This window comes from Schistocerca cancellata, chromosome 5, assembly GCF_023864275.1.
Source record: "Schistocerca cancellata isolate TAMUIC-IGC-003103 chromosome 5, iqSchCanc2.1, whole genome shotgun sequence".
NCBI classification, from domain to species: Eukaryota; Metazoa; Arthropoda; class Insecta; order Orthoptera; family Acrididae; genus Schistocerca; species Schistocerca cancellata.
Window position 1 is genome coordinate 384,603,386 of NC_064630.1, and position 21,576 is coordinate 384,624,961.

Here is a 21,576-nt window from a genome sequence, read left to right on the forward strand (position 1 = left end):
GAATGTAACAATATTACGAAAAGGAAAGTTGCTACTCACCATATAGCAGAGATGCTGAGTTGCAGGTAGGCATAACAAAAGACTGTCACAATATAAGCTTTTGGCCAACAAGGCCTTTTTCGGAAATAGATGGCACACACACACACACACACACACACACACACACACACACACACGCATGCAAATTAGAGATGGGGGATCCGCTCCTGAACTGAAACATAGAGTTGAATCTTTCAAAGGAGTGAACAACCAGTGATTCAGAAAAAAAGAACGGTAGCTCCAAACGTTTCCCACGGCAGAGAGAGAGAGAGAGAGAGAGAGAGAGAGAGAGAGAGAGAGGCGGAGCATATCAGCGGCGCCTCTGCTGGTCAGAGCACAGTGCACGCTACACCACCCAACACAGCCAGCGCCGGCCTCTGCCCTGCTTGTACCTTGGCTGCCTGCATTGTGCAGTGCCCCATTGGACTTTGTGTTTCACATATGCCGTGCCGTCTCTGTGCATCGTCTGCCGCGTGCAGTGTCTGGCGCAGCTTAACTTAGCATCGCACTCTGTCGGCGATCGTTTCAGTCGCACGTCCTGCCCTTTGGGCAGTTTATGCGAGCAACAGGACAGAGAGCCTCTTAGCGGAGAACATAGGAACTACTTGCAACAACCTGCTCACAAGAGAACGGACAATTTGTCTCGGAGCGGGTGACTGGTGACCGTTCACCGCTCCCCCCACCCTCGCAACTCGCCCGCTCAACGCTCACCCCACCGTTCTTGACTCTAGCCAGAACGTTGAGCAAAGCAACTCAGGTGTCACTCTGGTCTCTGCCGTCTTAGCTCACGCAGTAATACAGCTCGCGGCTCGACCTGCTCGACTCGGTGCTTCTGCATCGGAGTTCGTCTCTACTGGATATTGTTCTTCGTAGTAATAACGCTATGTATATTACATTATTATGTTATGTATACATCATTTATTTTTATTTTATTTTTATTTGTTTAAACTGATCAGATTAGGTTCCTGACGACTCCTCTTACTATAGGATTTTTATTATGGACACTCGAATTTACGCTTTAATTACGAGCGAACCGATAAACGTATCGCAAAATGTGATACACCAATATTTTCCTTGTTTTATTCTGCGTAAGGCTATATGCAGCACTTTCGTCTTACAGTCAAATTTATATATTTTTTTTCTTATTCTGGTACGGATTTTGCGATTTTAGGCGTCTTCGGAAGGAAACGTTCACTTTAAAAATATATGGCATGTGATGTATTTGTATGAGGTTAATGAAATTTTAATACATTATAGCCAACTATATTGTAAATGTAAATCTCAAGTTACAACATTTTCCGATCACCCAAAAAACCACGATAGTGCAAAATAAATCAATAATCAAAAACTTTGTCATATCGTGGAAATTTCAATAAACAATACAAAATTCTTACTCATTATCTGTGTTACTTCAAAATAGGATCAAATAAGATCAAAATACAGGTATAGTACTGGAATAAACCAAGTTTAAAGGGCAATGTGCCTTCCATTTATTTTCTATTGTAAATGAGTGGTGAGTCATGAAAAAGAGCTAATTCATTTCAGGGAGTGAACAGTTCTGATCCGATCTCTGAAAAGAACAGTTTTGCCCATCTCTAATGCAAATGCAACTCACATACACATGACTGCAGCCTCTGACAGCTGAAGCCACACTTTGCGTTTGTGTGTGTGTGTGTGTGTGTGTGTGTGTGTGTGTGTGTGTGTGGCCTATTTTTGACAAAGGTCTTGCCGGCTGAAAGTTTATATTGTGGCAGTCCTTTGTTGTGCCCATCTGCAACTCAGCATCTCCGCTATATGGTGAGTAGCAATGTTCCTTTTCGTAATATTGGTACACACAAAATTGATAGTTGCCAGTGCATTAACTAAAAGGCCTTATAATCTTGCAGAAATGTTAAATATCAAATACTAGAATGTATCTGTCACCAACGAGCAATGCTTAATCGTTATGTCGCAGTGCCCAATGTGTTGTCTCCAATGTTTCCCCCTTCATCTTTACCTACCCTCAGGATCATTTTCGTCCTGTGGCCTTGTGGGTCTTGCTCTTCCTTCTCAACTTTCCCCAACCTCGCCTCACCAGTTAATGTACTATTGTTTCCAAGAGCTAGTTAGTGTGTGACTTTTTCTCTTGTTTGTGTCTATCAGCAGTTCTATACATTTTGTCTCCTGAAAGTAAGTACTGAGTAACAATTACGTCCTGTAATTTATTTGTTTTCTTGATAGGATTTTCCTTTGATACAGCAATGTAGCTAACATCTTCATATTTAGCCAATTAAAATTGTACATTTGTTCTGCAGCTCTACAATTATTGGTGAAAGCATTTGTCGATTGCTGGAGTTTCTCGGTCATGATGTGCTCCGCATCAACCATATTGGGGACTGGGGCACACAGTTTGGTATGCTTATTGCTCACCTCCAAGAGAAGTTCCCAGACTATCAAACAAATGTCCCACCCATATCTGACCTTCAGGTAACTGTTTTATTTGTATGTGGATTCATTGGATTTATTATATGTAAAAATCAGTTCTTCTAATTACATTGAGAAAACTTGTATGTGACACAGACACGCACATACGTGCGCGCGCGCGCACACACACACACACACACACACACACCCAATTATATTCAGTATGAAGTTACTTGCAGTAAACAAAAATTGTAATTTTCTTTTGTTTTCTGAAGATAGGTAGATATTACAAATATGCTGCATTTTCCTAGGAAAGTTGACAATTAAGACACCCCCTCTCCACACTCATTTTAAAAGAGCTCATAGAAATCTAATAGCCAGATTACAGTTCCGTTTATGTTTTTGACCTCCATGTTGTTTTTCATTGTAGTTGAAGTAGGTGTTTTTATTTAGAACATTCTTCAAACTGATTTGTCAATGCCTGTAAATTAAGCGAACTTAGTATATGTTACACGAAAGTCACTGAATAAGAGTAGTGTCAAGGAACACAGGCATTTCGGTGAAAATTCATGCATGGAGGAGTGACACTCCTTCTAAAATTTACTCTTCTCAGTGCTTATTTCTTATGTACAATCATGGCAAAAAATAAAAGTAAAATAAACCTACGAAACTTCTGGAAGATTAAAACTGTTTGCTCGACCAAGAATTGAACTCGGAAACTTTGGCTTTTGCGGGCAAGTGGTCTACCAACTCAGCTACCAGAGCAAGACTTATGATCCCTACTCACAGCTTCAGTTCAGTCAGTACTTTGTCTCCTACCTTCCAAACTTCACAGAAGCTCTCCTGCGAAACTTGCAGAACCATCACTTGTGGAAGAAAGGAGATTGCGGAGACATGGCTTTGCCACAGCTTGGGAGATGTTTCTAGAATGAAAATGTTCACTCTGCAGTGGAGTGTATGCTGATATGAAACTTCCTGGCAGATTAAAATTATGTACTGAGTGCAAGTTCTGCAAGTTTTGCCGGAGAGCTTCTGTGAAGTTTGAAAAGTTCAAGACGAGATACTGGTGGAATTGAAGCTTTAAGGACGGGTTGTGAGTCACGTTTGGGTAGCTCAATTGGTAGAGCACTTGCCCACAAAAGGCAACCAAAATTCCCGAATTCGAGTCTCGGTCTGGCTCACAGTTTTCATCTTCCAGGAAGTTTCATATCAGCACACACTCTGTTGCAGAGTGAAAATTTCATTCTGGAAACATTCTCCAGGCTTTGGCAAAGCCATGTCTCCGCAATATTCTTTGTTCCAGGAGTGCTAGTTCTGCAAGTTTTGAAAGAGAGCTTCTGTGAAGTTTGGAAAGTAGGAGATGAGATACTGACGGAATTGAAGCTATGAGGATGGGTTGTGAGTCGTGCTTGGGTGGCTCAGTCGGTAGAGCACGTGCCTGTAAAATGCAAAGTTCCCGAGTTCAAGTCTCTGTCTGGCACACAGTTTTAATCTGGCAGGAAGTTTCACATCAGTGCACACATTGCTGCGGAGTGAAATTTTCTAAAATAAACCTAATTTAACAGCTAGTTTTGAAACTAGGCTGTTAGGACATGGACATATATGTCAGTAAACTGACAGAAATCTAAATTCACAATAAAAAGCTGATAAAAGTAAACTGGGGAAATCACATTTTGAACCTCTAGATTCTGGATATTTTTAGCAGTTCCTTTATTGTTGAAAGGGGTGGAAGGGAAGAATTAGGAAAGAGAGAAAAAAGGTGTATATATGTTTGCGAGAAAAAAATTATACTCCAAATCTTGTATAGGGAAGTAGACAAGATGCTGGAAAGGATGTGAAGTACCAGGGACCTACAACAGTTGGAGTTTAAATTCAGATCCCCTAATAAACAACTGCAAACTGACAGTATGTCAAAGATTAACCTAAAAGTTAAAAAAAAAGCACATGGTATGTACCAAAATAAAAGAAAGGTAAAGAAATAACATGACATAATGAACCATCAGAATCCCGATCCATCCACCACATGCAGTGTTTGTACCAATCACATAAGAAATATAAAAGGCTCAGCTATAAATTTTTTAGTGTTTGAATGTTGTATTTTGAGATGAATTAGGGACTTCTCAGGTTATTTTAAGCTTTTGTGTTGTATGGTTGAATATAACCACAACTTGAGTAAGAAAATCTCTGAAGAATGCATAGTTCGTGGTCTCCATACTGTGGAGATTTAAGATATTTAGTGAACGGAACTAACATAGACATTGCAGCCTTGATATGGCAGTTCATAATACACAAGTTATAGTACAATAACTGTGAAATATGAAAATTCCTTAACCATCAATGCGACATTTCTTGTCATTTTATTACAACAAATCATACCAATAACGAAGCATTTGTAAGAGATCCTCAATATGTTGATGCTGTATTCATAGGTTGTAACACTAACCAAAACGGCCTTGCTGTGCTGGTACTGCGAACGGCTGAAAGCAAGGGGAAACTACAGCTGTAATTTTTCCCGAGGGCATGCAGCTTTACTGTATGGTTAAATGATGATGGCGTCCTCTTGGGTAAAATATTCCGGAGGTAAAATAGTCCCCCTTTTGGATCTCCGAGTGGGGACTACTCAGGAGGATGTCGTTATCAGGAGAAAGGAAACTGGCGTTTAATCGGGCAGGTAGGTTAGAAAATTTAAAAAGGGAAATGGATAGGTTAAAGTTAGATATAGTGGGAATTAGTGAAGTTCGGTGGCAGGAGGAACAAGACTTTTGGTCAGGTGAATACAGGGTTATAAATACAAAATCAAATAGGGCTAATGCAGGAGTAGCCTTAATAATGAATAAAAAAATAGGAGTGCGGATAAGCTACTACAAACAGCATAGTGAAGGCATTATTGTGGCCAAGATAGACACGAAGCCCATGCCTACTACAGTAGTACAAGTTTATATGCGAACTAGCTCTGCAGATGATGAAGAAATTGATAAAATGTATGATGAGAGAAAAGAAATTATTCAGGTAGTGAAGGGAGACGAAAATTTAATAATCATGGGTGACTGGAATTCGGGAGTAGGAAAAGGGGGAGAAGGAATCACAGTAGGTGAATATGGATTGGGGGTAAGAAATGCAAGAGGAAGCCATCTGGTAGAATTTTGCACAGGGCATAAATTAATCATAGCTAACACTTGGTTCAAGAATCATGAAAGACGGTTGTATACATGGAAGAACCCTGGAGATACTAAAAGGTATCAGATAGATTATATAATGGTAAGACAGAGATTTAGGAACCAGGTTTTAAATTGTAAGACATTTCCGGGGACAGATGTGGACTCTGACCACAATCTATTGGTTATGAACTGTAGATTAAAACTGAAGAAAATGCAAAAAGGTGGGAATTTAAGGAGACGGGACCTTGACAAACTGGCTAAACCAGAGGTTGTAGAGAGTTTCAGGGAGAGCATAAGGGAACAATTGACAGGAATGGGGGAAAGAAATACAGTAGAAGAAGAATGGGTAGCTTTGAGGGATGAAGTAGCAAAGGCAGCAGAGGATCAAGTAAGTATAAAGACAAGGGCTAATAGAAATCCTTGAGTAACAGAAGAAATATTGAATTTAATTGATGAAAGGAGAAAATATAAACATGCAGTAAATGAAGCAAGCAAAAAGGAATAAAATGAGATCGACAGGAAGTGCAAAACTGCTAAGTAGGGATGGCTAGAGGACAAATGTAAGGATGTAGAGGCTTATCTCACTAGGGGTAAGATAGATACTGCCTACAGGAAAATTAAAGAGACCTTTGTAGAAAAGACAACCACTTGCATGAATATCAAGAGCTCAGATGGAAACCCAGTTCTAAGCAAAGAAGGGAAAGCAGAAAGGTGGAAGGAGTATATAGAGGGTCTATACAAGGGCAATGTACTTGAGGACAATTTTATGGAAATGGAAGAGGATGTAGATGAAGATGAAATGGGAGATACAATACTACGTGAAAAGTTTGACAGAGCACTGAAAGACCTGACTCGAAACAAGGCTCCGGGAGTAGACAACATTCCATTAGAACTACTGACGGCCTTGGGAGAGCCAGTCATGACAAAACTCTACCATCTGGTGAGCAAGATGTATGAGACAGGCGAAATACCCTCAGACTTCAAGAAGAATATAATAATTCCAATCCCAAAGAAAGCAGGTGTTGACAGATGTGAAAATTACCAAACTATCAGTTTAATAAGTCACAGCTGCAAAATATTAACGCGAATTCTTTACAGACGAATGGAAAAACTGGTAGAAGTCGACCTCGGGGAAGATCAGTTTGGATTCCGTAGAAACGTTGGAACACGTTAGGCAATACTGACCTTACGCCTTACCTTAGAAGAAAGATTAAGGAAAGGCAAACCTATGTTTCTAGCATTTGTAGACTTAGAGAAAGCTTTTGACAATGTTCACTGGAATACTCTCTTTCAAATTCTGAAGGTGGCAGGGGTAAAATACAGGGAGCGAAATGCTCTTTACAATTTGTACAGAAACCAGATGGCAGTTATAAGAGTCAAGGGGCATGAAAGGGAAGCAGTGGTTGGGAAGGGAGTGAGACAGGGTTGTAGCCTATCCCCGATGCTATTCAATCTGTATATTGAGCAAGCAGTAAAGGAAACAAAAGAAAAATTCAGAGTAGGTATTAAAGTCCATGGAGAAGAAATAAAAACTTTAAGGTTTGCCGATGACATTGTAATTCTGTCAGAGACAGCAAAGGACTTGGAAGAGCATTTGAATGGAATGGACAGTGTCTTGAAAGGAGGATATAAGATGAACATCAACAAAAGCAAAACGAGGATAATGGAATGTAGTCGAATTAAGTTGGGTGATGCTGAGGGAATTAGATTAGGAAATGAGACACTTAAAGTAGTAAAGGAGTTTTGCTATTTGGGGAGCAAAATAACTGATGATGGTCGAAATAGAGAGGATATAAAATGTTGACTGGCAATGGCAAGGAAAGTGTTTCTGAAGAAGAGAAATTTGTTAACATCGAGTATAGATTTAAATGTCAGGAAGTCGTTTCTGAAAGTATTTGTATGGAGTGTAGCCATGTATGGAAGTGAAACATGGACGATAAATAGTTTGGACAAGAAGAGAACAGAAGCTTTTGGAATGTGGTGCTACAGAAGAATGCTGAAGATTAGGTGGGTAGATCATGTAACTAATGAGGAGGTATTGAATAGAATAGGGGAGAAGAGGAGTTTGTGGCACAACTTGGCAAGAAGAAGGGACTGATTGGTAGGGCATGTTCTGAGGCATCAAGGGATCACAAATTTAGCATTGGAGGGCAGTGTGGAGGGTAAAAATCGTAGAGGGAGACCAAGAGATGAATACACTAAGCAATTACTCAGAGATGAAGAAGCTTGCACAGGATAGAGTAGCACGGAAAGCTGCATCAAACCAGTCTCAGGACTGAAGACCACAATAACAACAACAACAACAACAACAACAAAGTTCTAATATAAAGCCCACCAAATATGAACGTCAACAGAATAGGGCAAAACCCAGTATGACATCTCCCAAGCCCTACTTGTGATGCTGGAGGCAAGGACCAAGCCTTTGGGAGCCCCATAAAAGCTGTCCTCCGAGAAAACCATGCCACCAAATCTCTGCTAACTGGTATGTCAATGTGCTGCCTTAAGACTAGTTACTGCCTGATTGAAAAACATCACTCAGTATCCCCAGTTCCAGAAAGTGAATTTCATTATGCAAGTTTGTATGGGAAATGTCCAAAATGCATACTGACAATTTAAATTCTGTAATCTGTTACTGAGAAATTTATTTTAATATATATTTTGGGGCTGCTCTACTTCAAAGCCCTCAACCTTAGGGATACCGATGGGGGTGGAGGTACTTTATGTCCACTTTTGTAAATGTTGTATTCTGGTCATATACTTTACAATTTTGAAGAAAATATTTATTCTTCTCATTGAAATCTTCTATCAGATTCTTTGTTTTAATTTTTTCAGTTCAACTTAATCCAAAAATTGAACTGATATGTAGTAGTAGGTGCGACTTTTCACAAAGGATTTTCACATATTAAATATTTTCAGTTTCTGAACCCTACTTATAAATCACTATCTCTTTAAAAAGTATGTTATTAATAAAGTCAATAACAGTTAAAAAATTAGTATTTTTTTCCCTAGTCATAAAGTACCCCTTCGCCTGATGGTAATATGTTATTGAAAATGTGTTGGTGTGTTAAGACTGTACTAAAAGATATTTTCAGGCTCTGAATCCTACTTCCAAATGAGTTAATACTTAAAAAGAATGTTGTTAATAAAAATGAAGAAAATAGTTAACTAAATTTGTATCCTTTTTTGTGGCATGCGTAAAGTACTTCCACATTAGTTGTAAACATTATGGAAAAGGCATTGATATTGATAGAGTTAGCTAAGAGCCGCACATATTCTGAATGTCAAGTAAATTTTTCTGGCAAAGACAAAAAGTTATGTGTTTGAGTTATAGTATTTGGATTGATAATATGTTCATTGATAATATTCTCGGTAAGTTATCTGTTATAAACTAGATACAGAGATTTTTATTTTAATAGCTCTTAAAGCAGTTGCCGAAGTAGAAATTTATCATAAATTTACCTCTGGGAGAAAATTGTGACAAAAATATACCGGCAGTAGTAGATACAATAAAAGTTATAAAAAGGATCTCGGACAGAACTCAGTGAGTTAGTACAAATCAGTAACAAATAACAACTTGACTGTTTGTGATTAATGGCAACCATTGTGTTTGCCTATCTCACTGTGTTACTGTCATAGCACAATATTAAAGACAGTTTATGTTGCATTAGAAAATTCAGCTCTCTCTCATGGCACCCCGTTCTGGGTGTCAGTACGTAGGAAAAATTTTGTGATGCAAAGGAAGCTCGTAAAGGTAATGGAACAGGTGTCTTCTCTAACAGCCATTAAACCAATATTCAGGAAATTAAAAATATTTGTCTGTATTTAATATACACTCTAGTGCAAACATTCATCTTAAGAGCCAGAGACTGACCAGGAATCTGCTTCTGACAAGGAGTATGGGTAATGTGCCCCACAAGAAATTACCCTAATCAGTCCAAGAAAGCAATATACATTTAGGAATCAAGTTAAGAACATTTTAGTTAAACATTATTTTTATGCAGTTGATGAATATGTAAAGAAAAATTTGTATTAAATATATTACAACTCATGCACAACCATTTTATGCAGCTGATGAATGTGTAAAGACAAATTTGTATTAACTCTGCTAGAATGTTTATTATATTTACTGTTAGTATTACAATTCATATTACTTTGACTGTTACAATGTAACTAAATTGCTCTATACAAATCTAACACATAAGTTACATAATTTTTGTTGAACTGTGTCATATAATTTTATTATTAGAGCTTATTGTAGTGCTTTACTATAGTTCTCTGCTACATTTTTTCTGTTTCTATGCACACGATTTGTCTTATATCTTTTATACATTGTCAGGATAAAATTCTTGGGAGCAAAATAAATAAAGAAATAATGCAAAAAAAAAAAAAAAAAAGACTGTGTTGTAGAGATGATCTGACATTCTGTTGCTTAGCAGCATTGACATGCAACAAACTTCTACATGTGTGGCCAGTCATGAAACATTTTGTTTTATGTTATGAGTGTTTTAGATACATGTTAATATAGCACCTACTCTTTGCCTTTTGCTACAGGCATTTTACAAGGAATCAAAAGTTCGATTCGATAATGATCAAGATTTCAAGAAAAAAGCGTATGAATGTGTTGTCAAACTTCAAAAATTTCATCCGGAGGTAACAAGTGCTTGGGAGCTCATTTGCTCTGTCTCAAGGAAAGGTGAGACAAATAAACTGATTTAAATTTAATATTTTTTTACTTTTGTTTTTGTTCTGCAAAAAAATTTAGTTGACGAGTACATACATCTTTACTGTTTTGACATCAGGAGTATTCTTCCAGTTGAATGATCTGATACAGGGCTTCTTAAGATGCAGAAACTCAGCTCAATTTTAATTTTCTCAAATTTAATTACCCACAAGAAGAAGAAGAAAGATAGAAAGGAAGAAAGTCTCTCTGACAATACTGATAGTGTTTTATCATTTTATGCGATTTCGTGTGATCGTTATGGGTGTTCCCTAAAGAATTTATCAATTATTGCACGTAGTGTGATTGTTGAGAATGTAGATATTCTCCAATTGAAGTTAGGCTGCACTGTAATTTTAAATAGAACTGCTATATTAGGAGTTTATTCTTTCAGTAAAACTGTCCTCAGACAGGTATCAACTGGATGTCCTCTGGATCTCTCTGTCCTGCTAGGAGTTTATGCCCATAAATATACCTTCCATAAATTTAATGAAAGTGATAGATATCTATTTTTGATAAGAGTCTTGTAATGCTACATGTGTCATTTTTATGTGTGCAGTTGCTTTGCATATTACTTTTTGTATCTGGCTCGTTACAGGTGATAGTAAACTGACAGCTAATTCAACACACATAACCATTAGTCAATTTGGATCACGTGATAAGCTTGTAAGCATCATAAGCATAATTTCAAACAATTTCAATAGCTCCTCAGATTTATTTCCAATGAAAAGAAACAATGAGGAAATGCGTGCCTTTGGAAAAGCAGAAAAAGTTTTGCAATGAGAACATGGAAACAATGATAAAACATGAAAACAAAAGATAATCTGACCTTATTCATATGAAGAAAATATACCTCTCTGGAAATATTAACAACATCCATAATAAAACAAAATGCTCACTGATCATGTGTTGTTATACAGCAGTCGAAACCGTGTCCAGCATTGTTTGGACAGTCTCTACGCTGATAAGATGTGTCAGTACAGTTGCCCTATTCAATGCGTTTTTACATTTCTTCCTCATGATTTGTTTTCTCCTTCGGTTGGTTCCCGTATTTGCACACTGTTTGTTTTATTATGAGGTTTCTTTCTCATGTGTCTTCTAATTTCCATTGGAGGAAGTATAGCCCCTTTATTGTTTTTATTCTGTAATCATTCAGCGTCATTTTACACTCTGAATATTTGTTGTAAAGATAATGCGAATTGAAAAATAGCATGTTAGTTAAGTAGAAGAGTAGTTTTTTAGGCCAGCAGACATTTCTCTGTTCACATAAACAATATGACAGCATCTGATTGTGTCCATCAGTTCCATACACATTCACATTGCATTTGATCATTGGTAGCAGTTTTGAGATTGTTTGCTGGCATGAATTTGTCACTTGTACCACTGTGTTCTTAAATCCTGTGGAAATTAACTATCATCTTGCTTAGCCTTCAATTTTCCTGTCTTCACCATTGCAAATATCAAGCAATTGTGTTTTCTTTCAGTTTTGAAGAAGCTAAATCAGCTGTTGTAGTAATTGTCCATGTAAATATAATGGGCAACATGCACCTACTTCTCCATCAAATGCAAAAAGATCAGCCAGATTGTTTAGCATGAACATTTTGATGCCATATTTACGCCTTTTATTTGTATATGTTGTCTAAAGAACAATATTGTCTAAAAGACAATCTCCCGCTCCAAAGAATCATTGATTAATCTAAAGATAGATCTCTTCCTGAATAATAAACTCGACAGATTCTGTTAATTTAGTGTTGGTCATACATTACACAATTGATCATCCTGTTAGGGTTGTCCGGCTGTGGTTTGTTAGCAAACTTTAATGAGCATAAGATGGAATGGATTAGTAAACATTCCTGTTTGTGCATTGTGTGCTACATCATCTGCAATTTTGTCACCATCATCATCCATATCTTCAGATTCTGCATTCTAACGAAACATATTTGAAACTGCTGTTTCTATACTATCGTGACTAAGGCATGGTTCTATGAGGGTTGGAACTTAAATAGTGGCAACTATTTATTCACAACCGATACAGAAGTGTTACATGTTTCCACCTGTTACTGTCCTTTAAAGTAGCCACCAGTGTTGTGTAGAACCCGTTGCCAGAGATGTGGAAGGCGTAGTGTACTGTTAGCAGAGCCTGTTCTGTTGATGGTGTGATTGGACTGGTCTACTGCCTTTCGAATCTCTGGAACAGTTCTGAAGCGAATGCCACGAAGTGGTTCCTTTATCTTCGGAATCAACTCAAAGTCACAGGGATTTAAGTCTAGAGAGTGTGGTAGATGGTACAGTACTTCCCAGTCCCATCGATCGAACAGAGCAGCCACAGCTTGCACTGTATCCGCCCGCGCATTGTCATGCAAAATGATGGGTGGGTGGGTTGTGCAGAAAGTGTCGCTGCTTCTTTCGCAAGGCTGGTCACAGGTGATGCTCCAAAAATGAACAGTAATACTGTGCGTTGATAGTCTGCTGTGGAGGAATGTAATGCATTAGGATAACAACATCACAGTTGTACACAAGAATCACCATAACTTTAACCATTCTGGGGCTCTGATGAACTTTTGACTCTCGCAACAACCCGTAATGATGCCATTCATTGGATTGGCATTTCAGTTTTGGCTCATACGATGTGGCCCATGTCTCATCCAGTGTTACGATACGGTGTAAGAAAGCCTCTCCTTCGTGCTCACAGCACTCCAAGTGTGCCTGAGAAGCCTTGTAACACATTCATTTCTACATTTCTGTCAGGACATGTGGAACCCATCGTGATGCAATTTTTTGCATGCCCAGATGTTCCTTCAGGATGCGAAGCATAGTCATATGCGCTAATCCGGTTTCATGGGCGAACTCATGAATTGTATGGTGTCAACTAATGCGACACTGTCCACTAATGTGGCAAATGCATGCATATCTTCTTCAGAGATGCTAGGACGACCTGCCCGATACATGTCTGCCACAGTTTGCTGACCTTCGTTGAAGGTTTTTACCCAACGTGCCACTGTTCTGTACGGCAATACCGATTCCCCGCACACCTCTTGAAGACCTTAATGACACTGTCGTGCTGTAGGACCTCTGGCACATTCAATCTTGATCCAACTACATTGTTCCTGTTTCGAAACCATAGTGACACCATTATGTTACACCGCTCGCTCACAAGTGACTGTGTCGATTGTGCGCATGCCGGTGACGTGAGACAGGCGAGTCCATTTGCTCGGAGGTAAGGTAGGTATGTCAACAATGTGTGCTATCAGCAACAGTAGTAGATTCCATTGCATAGTGTTTCCACAGCAGTGTTGCCACTATTTAAGTTCCAACCTACATATTTTCTTGATATTCCAGCTCTCCGCCTCTGATTCATCTTCGAACTCAAAATCACTATCTTGTAACACATTCAGTACCTGAATAGCAGTGAATTTTCAGTTTTCCTACACTTTTTAATATTATAAGATCCTGGTGTCTGTTGATTAGCTGCCATGTTGAACAGTCTAATTTACAGGTAGCTAATTGTAAGTGCATGCAAAAAAGAGTTGTAGGCAATGAAATTATTGCCGGAGACTTTTGTTGCACAGCTGCAGAACTAAAGTGAATACAGTGAAACCCTGCTTTTACTTTCAAGGGACTTCAGAAAAATTGTGTAAACAGGGTGTATACGACCCGGGACAATCGGGAATTCCGGGAAAAACCCGGGAATTTTTTCATCCGGTAGAAAACCGGGAAAAACCCGGGAATTTTTCGGAATTCCGGGAATTTTTCATTGTTTTAGCTTTCAGTTACATTTTTGTAGTTTTGACTGCAGAATTGATTCTCTAGCAAAGAATGTTATTGTATCCTGCTACTGGAGAATGATACTGCAGCAATAAAATATAAACGAGAGGGAAAAAAATAAAACTGCAGTGGCAAAGGAAATGTGCATTTTACGACAACAAAACACCGTGCACGCACAAGCGTCTACAGATAGCAAAAATATGTTAAAGACCGTAGGGCGCAGACTGTAATTCTTCGTAACAATAAACTGCTTGCTATGAGCATGACGTCACAACTGTTCACATTAGGTTCGTTTGACCAGTTGCCAGCGGTCTGTTGCGCATGCGCATTTGACTCGCGTATAAGCAGTACCTTCTCTCGCTTCCCGCTTCTTGAAGTTTGGCTGTTAGCTGCATCGGTAGTAGCAGCAAGCAGCCAGATGCAAACGAGAAAAATTTTTCTCGTGCGCCCTAGCTGCCAGATTCGCGCTTGCACAGAGTTGTCTGAGTTGTAGTGGGGAGGGGGTTAGTCTCCACGTGACCCGTGTTTACGTTAAGTGATTTCGCTGCTTCTCTTCGTGTACAGCTCCCACGTCAAATGAAAACAAAACGGATTTCTGTGGTCGGGAGCTATCAAGTGAATTAAAATGTATTCACATAATTACAGAGGGCAAAAATATATTATTAATTTCAGTTTCTGATTTTATTTTCTTTCCAAGTTAGTAGCAGTCAAGCATTAATTGCCTTGCAGAAGAATGAAGTTATTTTTGCAAGTTTGCTAAAGAAATTCCGCTGAGGCAATCATTTTATTTGAAACGAAGTGTTTCATTTAACAATTTTGGGTACTTCCAACTGTTCGGTGAATTTCAAGTGCACGTTATCATCATCTGCCATGTATGGCATTATGCCGAATTATGCATTTTAGTATGATTCACGAAATTTTGATGCCTTTTGGAGTATCCTCTGATGCCCTGTTTCTTTTATGGTGTAGTGTAAGCTCTCTTAGTGCTTTATACACACGAACATGCGGGCTTCCTACACGACTGCAGTTGCACACGCACAATAATTCGTTTTTGGCGCTCTCTGGCAACTGGTAAATCGAACCTATAACTAACAGTATTGCGAACGGTGGTTAGAAAAGCGTTACTTTCAAAGTAATTTCTTTTTACGCAAGATGAATTATGTTACGTGTGTGAAAGTGGGATGGATATCTAAATCACAGAGCGTTCGAGACTGAACTGTTTGAGGACCAGCCACTTCAATAATTTCGAGCCGAGGCATATATGCCACAATTTTAAATTTACTGGCACATTTGTGTGATGTATCTTAAAGTATATCACACCAAAAAAAGACCAATATTACATGTGAAAGCTTAGCTTTTCTTGTAGATATACGGTACTGTGTACATTAATGTAAACCGTTAACTTTTCCTCTTGTGTGTTCGCGCTATGTAACCAGTAATCTTGCTAGTGGCTGACTATAACACGTGTCCTATGCTCTGAATAGCTGCTGTCATCGGCTGGCGAGATCTCGTGGCTTGAGATATGACTCGCTTACAAAAGAACATCACAACCTCGGTTGCAACGCTCCGGAAACTAACAAGCTGTGTTTGGTGCAATTCGAATTTATACTTTCGTAATACGAAAATATGCAGCGTATATGTTGCTGCAAATCAAAGGTCTTTCCAAAACTTCTCTGCTCCGGCTTTTATTTTTTTTCCGGGAAGTTCTACGCGATTATATAAAACGTTAACCATTCAAAGGATTGATAAGTTTTACAGTTCCGAGGGAACTTTTTCTGTGCTAAGTGACAGTAGGTCGCCCGGGAAAAAGCATATTTTTTAAACGGGATATCCGGGAGAAATCCGGGAATAATCCGGGAATTTTTTTTCCTTGTCCCTGTATACACCCTGGTAAAATTCAGGAAAATGTAAAATGTGGAAAATAATGTTTTAAGCTGTAAAAGTTATGTATAGGATACCATCCTGCATTTTTGCACACATGTATGGTATGTGCACATAACAGGCATCAAAAGACTTGTCAGTGACTTGCTTATTATCTGATACAGGTTTATAATCTAATAAAAACTTCTGATGTAACTGGAACTGATAACTGTCTGGGAAGTAGGAACATTTGACTCACTTTCGTATGTCATAATCAATGTTTTTGAAAACCTGCAGGTGTCATTCATTATTTAAATAATGAAATACTGCACTAGTCACATATTTTTTTCATGCTTAGCATGAATGCATTTCGAGAATTTTTTCTTGTTAAGTGCAAATATGTACATGAGCATTTAGTATGGTGTTTGAATATTCTGTGCATATTTTCTTGCACTATAGTTTACTTTTTGATGTTGTGCCTCTTCAGTTGTGTGGAAAACCACACACACGCAAACTATCTCACATTGTTTGTGTAACATCATAAAAAATACATACATCAATACTGCACTTGACAACAAGCATAAATTCTCAAAACATGTTTTGCTCAGCATGTAAAAAAAAAAAAAATTACTGGCGCTGTGTTTAAACCAAAAACATTTGAGCAATGCAAAGTGAATGACGGTGTGAACTAGCACTACAAGTGGCAAAATACCGAAACATGCTAAATATAGTTAGACAAAGATGTCACAGTGATCACAACTATCATGAAACTGCATTTGTGTGGCAGAGACAGTTTGGGAATGGTTGTGATTGGTCATGATATATTTATTCGAACAAACCTAGTTACTCCCATCAGCCACCACGCCAAGTAGAGCTTGGCAGTAGTGGGAGATATGGCACGAATTGTTCCAACTTTTTACACATTTACCGGTTCAAGTCCGCTGAGTGGAGTGCCCTGGTGTCAAGAAACATAACCAGATAATACTTGTAAACACTAATGGATGGTCAGAATAATTCAGCATCATTTTTTTCTCCATCAATCTTTTTCTTGGTAATGCATAAATCGCAGGAAAATTATAAATATGGTGATGCAAAATCAAGTGTAAATTAACATTGTGGTCATAGGAAATTTGATGGGGGGAAAAAAAAAAACAGCGGGAAAATGTTAATTCCGGGAACGTAAAAGCAGGGTTATACTGTTACACCTGTGACTGCCACACTGGCTAATTGCTCATGGAAATGCTAGAAGCATTAGCAGCACTGGGCTAGTGGTTCGTGTTGACACTTATAAAAGTCAGCTACAGTGAACATCTTAAAGAAGAAGTGACGTAGATTTTCAGAATAGCTTAATTACAAAACTGCTTCAAAATTGGTGCTGTAATAGCAACCGGAAGTCTTAATGTCCCAGTCAAGAATTTCTATGTAAATCTCAGCTGTAATTTTATGTGTGATATTCATGCTCACAGTCAGTAGTAATATGAAACTCATGACATTCAGTCACTAAATCCCAATATAATGAGTTTACAAACAGTCTCCATTTCACTCAGTGTTCATCTTGTTGTTATGCTAGCCAAAAATACCAAACAGTCCATTACTTGTTTGTGTGTGGCTTCTGCGAAATATATACGACACAGAGTTAAGACATGTAGTAAGAAAAACCTGTTTCACTTCATCAAAATACCTTATCAGAACAACTAATTATAAACATGCCTTCTTTTGATGGTCTGTGATCCCTTTGGTTTCTCCAAAATGCATTTTACCAACATTTTAAAAATTGTTGGAGCTTCTGCAAGACAGCTTTATGCACTGGTGATTCAGTTATGGTTCCTCACTGAACCCCCCGCAGTACATCCGGCTCCAGAATGTGGGAATCCGTTATAGTGATGGCCAGTGAGAGAAGCACCTGTTCTCATATAACTCAGAAAAACCACTAACTGACCAATAATAACTCTGAAATAGAGTGTATGTTAATTTCCCAAATGCTATTTTCAAAATGCCACTTGAACTTCAAATAAACATATCTTTACTCACCTCATGGATCAGTTTGAAGTTATTGCTTCATGGATATAATCACCAGCTATACTCAGTGTGTGTGAGACTCATTCCACTATAGTTCAGCTTTATTTCACATGCTCACTTCTTCACATACTTTTACCATTCACTACCTACTTATTTTAATAATATGCCACCTGTAATTTGTTTTCAGTTAATGGATTTTTGTGCATGTAATTACATAGTTCAAAGTTTTATTAACATTGGTTTATGGAAATGCATGGAATAGAATAACAGTCAGGCGTACGATTTAGCTTCTTGCTGCATTCTAGTGCACTGTGGCACGCCATATGGCACTTCACATAGTGTGGGAGCCAGCCACCTGGGCTCCACTCTCCATATACACTGAAGCGCCAAAGAAACTGTTATAGGCATGCATATTCAAATACAGAGATACGCAGACAGGCAGAATATGGTGCAGCTGTCGGCAATGCCTATATAAGACAACAATGGCAGGTTATGAAGATTTAAAGAGAGTTTGAATGTGGTGTTACAGTTGGCGCACAAGCGACGGGCATAGCATCTCCAAGGTAGCGATGAAGTGGGGATTTTCCCGTATGACCTTTTCATGAGTGTACCGTGAATATCATGAATCCTGTAAAACGTCAAATCTTCGACATCACTGCACCCGGAAAATGATCCTTAAAGAACGGGACCAACAATGACTGAAGAGAATTAATTGTTCAACTTGACAGAAGTGGAGCCCTTCCACAAATTGCTGCAGGTTTCAGTGCTGAGCCATCAACAAGTGAGTCATTCAATGAAACGTCATCAATATGGGCTTTTGGACCTGAAGGCCCACTCATGTACCCTTGATAACTGCAGAGGTTGCAAATACCGCTTCAGTTGTAGATTTCTTTATTTTTACACGACCGGTTTTGGACTGTTACAAGCCCACCTTCAGGTGTCGTAGCTGTGTTGTGGTCCCCGAGCGCCGTGTGTACCAGGTGCGGTGTGATGCCTATGACCGCAGAACAGGGAGAACAATTTTCTGCACAATACGAAGCTTTACTACTCACCTGGGCCCTTCAGCATTGACATTGCACAATTGATGACTGGAAACATGTTGCCTAGTTGGGCGAGTCTTGTTTCAAATTGTATCGTGGAGATGGACGTGTATGGGTATGGAGACAGCCACATGAATCCGTGGACCTGGCATGTCAACAGTGGCCTGTTCAAGCTAGCGAAGGCTCAGTAATGGTGTGGGGTGTGTGCAGTTGGAGTGATATGGGATCCCTGATACGTCTAGATATGACTCTGATGGGTGACATGTACATAAACATCCTGTCTCATCACCTGCACCCATTCATGCCCATTGTGCATTCCAACGGACTTAGGCAATTCCAACAGGACAGTGTGACTCCCCACATGTCCAGAATTGCTACAGAGTGGCTCCAGGAACACTTTTCTGCACCAGACTCCCCAGATATGAACATTATTCAGCATATCTGGGATGCCTCGCAACGTGTTGTTCAGGTGAGATCTCTATCCCTCTCGTTCTCTTACAGATTTATGGACAGTCCTGCAGGATTAATGGTGTCAATTCCCTCCAGCACTACTTCAGACATTAGTCAAGTCCATGCCACGTCATGTTGCGGCACTTCTGCATGCTCACAGGGGCCCTACACGATTTTAGTCAGGTATTCCAGTTTCTTTGGATCTTCAGTATAGTTTCTGCAGAGGCTCAAAACTGCTTTTAAGATTGAACTACATATTGCTACACCACACCCTGGCCAGAACAAGATCATGGTCGAGAGCAGAAATGGAGTGAGTACAGATCTCATGTTGAGGTTTGCATACACTAGAAATCAAGGTGTTGCTGTTACATTAGTGCATTACTGGCATTTCTTCCACTAATTCTGCACGTATGAGGAGTCAGAGAACCATGGCACTTCATTCTCTTCATATTGGTCTACTCATTCTCTCTCACTGAAGTATGCTGGAGTGGAGCTAGTTGTGACTATGTACAGAAGCTGAGTGCATGATTATGCTGCAATATAGTAGCAGAGATAGGGTGAAATGACAGATTGTCAAGATCAGATGGCCTCTACAAAGCTGTATTTTGTGATTGTGGATGGTGTAACATGAAAATTAAGCAACACAGTGAATACAATCGCAAATGTGCTTCATTAGAGGAAGAGTGATACCTGGAAAAAGGTGGTTACTATAAACCATGCTTCAGATGAAAACCATAAAAAGTTCATCAATTGCAAACAGAATGGTTGTATTCTTTGTTTATTCCACTTCCACCATGGGAAAACGTTTGTAGCCTGTCAAGCGAAAACTAAGCCCAGAATTGTCCCTGTAATGTCTCTGTGAACAATACGCACACTACATGTGTATTCTAATGGTTATGGTAACCAGCGGTTGTGGGCTGATAGTGAGTTGTGTAGCTTATCATTCATTTCTCTAACTTTTTCAGGAACTGCTGTGAATTTATTTTGATAGCTAGCTGTTACCTGCAGCTGCACTTGCATATCAGTAGTTTTGTTATGATGAATGATGGTGAGGGTTGTACGTGCAGTAACATCAGCTGCCCTCATGTGTCTGCCTGTTTGGGTAAGCATAGCTCATGATATGTGCCCTGCTCTCCCTGCTACTAGCTGTTCCAATGCGCAAAGTGTCGGCATAGCATTGTCGCTGCCGAGCAATGCATACAGAGAAGCATGGGCAGGAGCATGCATTGTGCTATTGAAGTAGCTACAAATTATACATGTAAATTATGCAACAAATAGTGTGGAAGTATGGATTAAACACATTGAAGATGGCATAAGTGTTGTATTCATTACTTTGAATTGTATAATGTAGCACACGTCAACCAATAAAAGCATTTTCACAAATATGAAGGTGGTCAGAAGACAAAGAGTAAATATTTTTCTGTAAGTCACGTAATACTCTTCAAATCAATAAATATTTGTACACTTTCTAAACAGCCTATGTTCTCCATCATGGTTCAAGCTATCTCAGTATCAGATTTCATCAAAATCACTTCTGCAAGTTTGTCATGAAAACGTCATTGACAAGGTTCCATTTGTATTTATAATATTAATATGGATAAAACTTTTAATTACGGTATCTTTTCTTTCCATAATTTGATTTTAATGAAATAAAACCTTTGCTGTGCCCGAAGCTGTACTGAAGTTCCCAGTGAAAATACCAGGAAAAAGATTACCTTGTTCAAACGGAACAGTTTGGCAGATTAAGTATTAGTATAGGTTAGTCACCATGTAAAGAATACACTTCATCCTTGTATCGTGTTTTCATGTCACAGACTCGGTAATGTGTCCAAAGTGTGTGTATGTCAAAGTAATTGTTCAACATTCTCTGAAAAGAGATTAAGTATCAAAATAAACTTACAGCAGTCTTCGAAAATGTTTTATAGGCAGAAATTGTGAGATCACAGTGATTATACAAAACTCATTTCTGATTTCTTAGCTCATGGGTGTCATAATCCTATTCACAATCCTATCTCTCAGGTCTGCTGCCCCTTCCTCCCTGGTATTAGCCACCTTTCCCCAAGCCCCCCTCCCACATGCCTTTTCCTTTCTGCTCTCATCCACTTCATCTGGTGCAACCCCTTAC

General features: G+C 38.9%; 1 protein-coding gene across 2 annotated transcripts in view; it reads left to right on the forward strand.

Moving 5' to 3' along the window:
- Positions 1-21,576, forward strand: part of LOC126187983 (arginine--tRNA ligase, cytoplasmic) — a 152,024-nt gene that overhangs the window by 59,937 nt on the left and 70,511 nt on the right. For both annotated transcript variants that reach the window (XM_049929387.1, XM_049929386.1), the window contains exons 7-8: positions 2,334-2,505; positions 10,152-10,293. In XM_049929387.1, coding sequence (XP_049785344.1) covers positions 2,334-2,505; positions 10,152-10,293 — 314 coding nt within the window. The remainder of the gene's footprint in view (positions 1-2,333; positions 2,506-10,151; positions 10,294-21,576) is intronic.